Source organism: Sinocyclocheilus anshuiensis, unplaced genomic scaffold (assembly GCF_001515605.1).
Source record: "Sinocyclocheilus anshuiensis isolate Anshui unplaced genomic scaffold, SAMN03320099.WGS_v1.1 scaffold283, whole genome shotgun sequence".
Classification (NCBI taxonomy): Eukaryota; Metazoa; Chordata; class Actinopteri; order Cypriniformes; family Cyprinidae; genus Sinocyclocheilus; species Sinocyclocheilus anshuiensis.
This window is the reverse complement of record NW_015549605.1, coordinates 4255103-4257970: the sequence shown is the minus strand read 5'-3', so window position 1 is coordinate 4257970 and position 2868 is coordinate 4255103. Positions and strand designations below refer to the sequence as shown.

Here is a 2868-nt window from a genome sequence, read left to right as displayed (position 1 = left end):
TGTATATATGTGTGTGTATATATTATTAACTCCGTAACTGTTAAATATTCTTGTTTTTAATGGTTTGTTGCTGACACTATGCTGTTGATATAATATGTAATGGAGAAAATTGCATTGAACTGCACAATATAAATATTTTCATTCGTAACAGACTTTAAATGATATAAATAATATACTGAATATTCCAATATAAAGTCCAAAAGTCTGTTACGAATGAAAATACTTCTGTTGTGCAGTTCAGTGGGATTTTCCCCAGTACAAATTATATTTGTACATGTTTTTATAATATCCTTACATGATTAAATATTCCTTTTATTGGTTTTTAATAGTAAAAAATATATAATAGTATAAAAATATGGTTAACTACGCTTTTTGAATACCAAATATGTGGGTATTCAAAAATAGAATTAGTGCATGTTAGACCTGAAACAAGATAGACATTTGCAGTCACAAACATGCTATATACTGTAAACATCTATTTTGTCCTGTCTTTGCTGCAGATTAAGGAAGACAAGGTGTTACATGAGAAGCTGCAGTCCTCTCTCACATACGGCTTCTTCAAGAAAGTGATGGAAGCTTTCTGTGGAAGTGTCTCTCCAGATCTGCCTCCAGAGCAGAAAGACAAGAAAGTCAATGTGGCTCTGGTCTGTGAAGCCACCAGTCAGCTTGTTGGCATCCACTACCATCCGATGACCTACGTGCTGGGCTTAGGTGCCCAGTATCTACAGGAAAAATACTCCACGTGGATTAACAGAAACATGCATGCAGGCAATGTAAGTGTCTCAATCACAGCACACTTATTCACAACAATGACATCTGGCCTAATAACACAGAGAAACATTTTTCCCCCTTCACAGGGAGAAGTTGGTGACGAATCCAAAGAGGAAGTCCAGTGAGCAGAAGAGACGCTCTCCACACATTACAAAACTTTCTCAGGGGCACAGGCACTTTAAAAAAAAAAAAAAAAGTGATTTTTTTTTTCTTCAGTGAACCAGCAGGGATATAGCTTGTTTTTGTCCCCCACTACATCCTCTTAACATCCAAGCGAGAAAAAGAGGAAGTTCATCGTGCCAAACGTATGTATGTACACCATACCTCACTGAAAGTGCTACGGTTACTGCCTCAAAACATTACACCAAAGGTACATGTTCTATGAAAACCAGCATTATACATGTTTACATGTTTAGCTCCACTTGTAAACTATTTTTGTAATTGAATGTGATAGCCACATTGTTATTGTTATTTGGCCTTTTGTTAAAACTGTATTTTGTTTTGAAATTAACATTTATTTTCTTTATCACTGATTGTTATAGTGATTATTTAAAGGGGTCATATGATGCTTTTTTAAAGATCATTATTTTGTGTATTTGGTGTAACAGAAGATGTTGACATGCTTTAATGTTCAAACAACACATTATTTTTCAAATACTGTACATTATTGTAGGTCCTCTATGCCCCACCTCTCTCAAACGCTTCGTTTTCTACAAAGTCCCTCCTTCCGACAAGCGCAGTCTGCTCTGATTGGCCAGCTGACCCAGTGCATTTTGATTGGCCGAACACCGCAAGCACTCGTCGGAAATGTAACGCCCCTTACCATAATCGCGAGCTTCGGTTAAGACCGCTGACTCCACTGTGATGTGACCCCCTCTCTCTCTCTCTCTCTATCTCTCTCTCACACACACACACACACGATGCGCAAAACTCCGCATTTGAACAGTCAATAGCAAATACTTAAACTAATAACAAAACAATAGCTGATTCAGAAGCGCCAGATTGTCATAGCAAAGTCAGAATTACCTCTATACACACTACCGGTCAAAAATGTGGGATCTGTACGATTTTTTATATTTTTTAAATAAGTTTCTTACGCTCATCAAGGCTGCATTTATATGATAAAAAATACAGAAAAAAAATGCAATATTGTGAAATACTACAATTTAAAATAATGGGTTTCTATTTTAATATACTTTAAAATATAATTTATTTCTGTGATGCAAAGCTGAATTTCCATCAGTCATTACTCCAGTATAAAGTGTCACGTGATCCTTAGGAAATCATTTTAATATGCTGATTTATTATTAGAATTATCAACAGTTGTGCTGCCAAATATTTTTTTGGAAATTGCTTATCAGTTTAACACATCCTTGCTGAATAAAAGTTTTAATTTCTTTCAGAAAAAGAGAATAAAAATGTACTGACCCCAAACTTTTGAGCGGTAGTGTATATTGTTAGAAAAGATTTCTATTTTAAATAAATGCTCTTCTTTTTAACTTTTCATCAAAGAATCCTAAAAAAAGTATCACAGTTTCCAGAAAAATATGAAGCAGCACAACAGTTTCCAGCACTGATAATAAATCAGCATATTAGAATGATTTCTGAAGGATCATGTGACACTCATTATGATCATGATGCTGAAAATTCAGCTTTGCATCACAGGAATAAATTAGATTTTAATGTATATTAAAATAGAAAAAATTTATTTTACATCGTAATAATATTTCACAATATTAATATTATTTTTTTATGTATTTTTTTATTATTTTTTTTCCTGTATTTTTGATCAAATAAATGCAGCCTTGATGAGCATAAGAAACTCCTTTAAGAAACAAAAAATCGTTCTGATCCTAAACTTTTGACCGGTTGTGTGTGTGTGTGTGTGTGAGTGCGAGTGTTTTTGTTTACATAATATGAGTGTGTACTGTGTTTATTTATTATGTATATATAAATACACACAAACAGTATATTTTGAAAATATTTTTATGTATATACATTTATATATTTATATTATATTATAAATATATTTAATATATAAACAAAATTTTTCTTAAATATATACATGCATGTGTTTGTATTTATATATACATAATA

The 2868-nt window shown here is 32.7% G+C and overlaps 1 protein-coding gene across 2 annotated transcripts in view; it reads left to right on the top strand.

The window, feature by feature from the left end:
• LOC107658928 (apoptosis facilitator Bcl-2-like protein 14) overlaps nt 1-950 on the top strand; it is a 3296-nt gene extending 2346 nt beyond the window's left edge. For both annotated transcript variants that reach the window (XM_016447652.1, XM_016447651.1), the window contains exons 5-6: nt 501-773; nt 858-950. In XM_016447652.1, the coding sequence (XP_016303138.1) occupies nt 501-773; nt 858-896 (312 nt within the window). In that variant the 3' untranslated portion in view covers nt 897-950. The remainder of the gene's footprint in view (nt 1-500; nt 774-857) is intronic.
• Nucleotides 951-2868: the final 1918 nt, after the last annotated feature.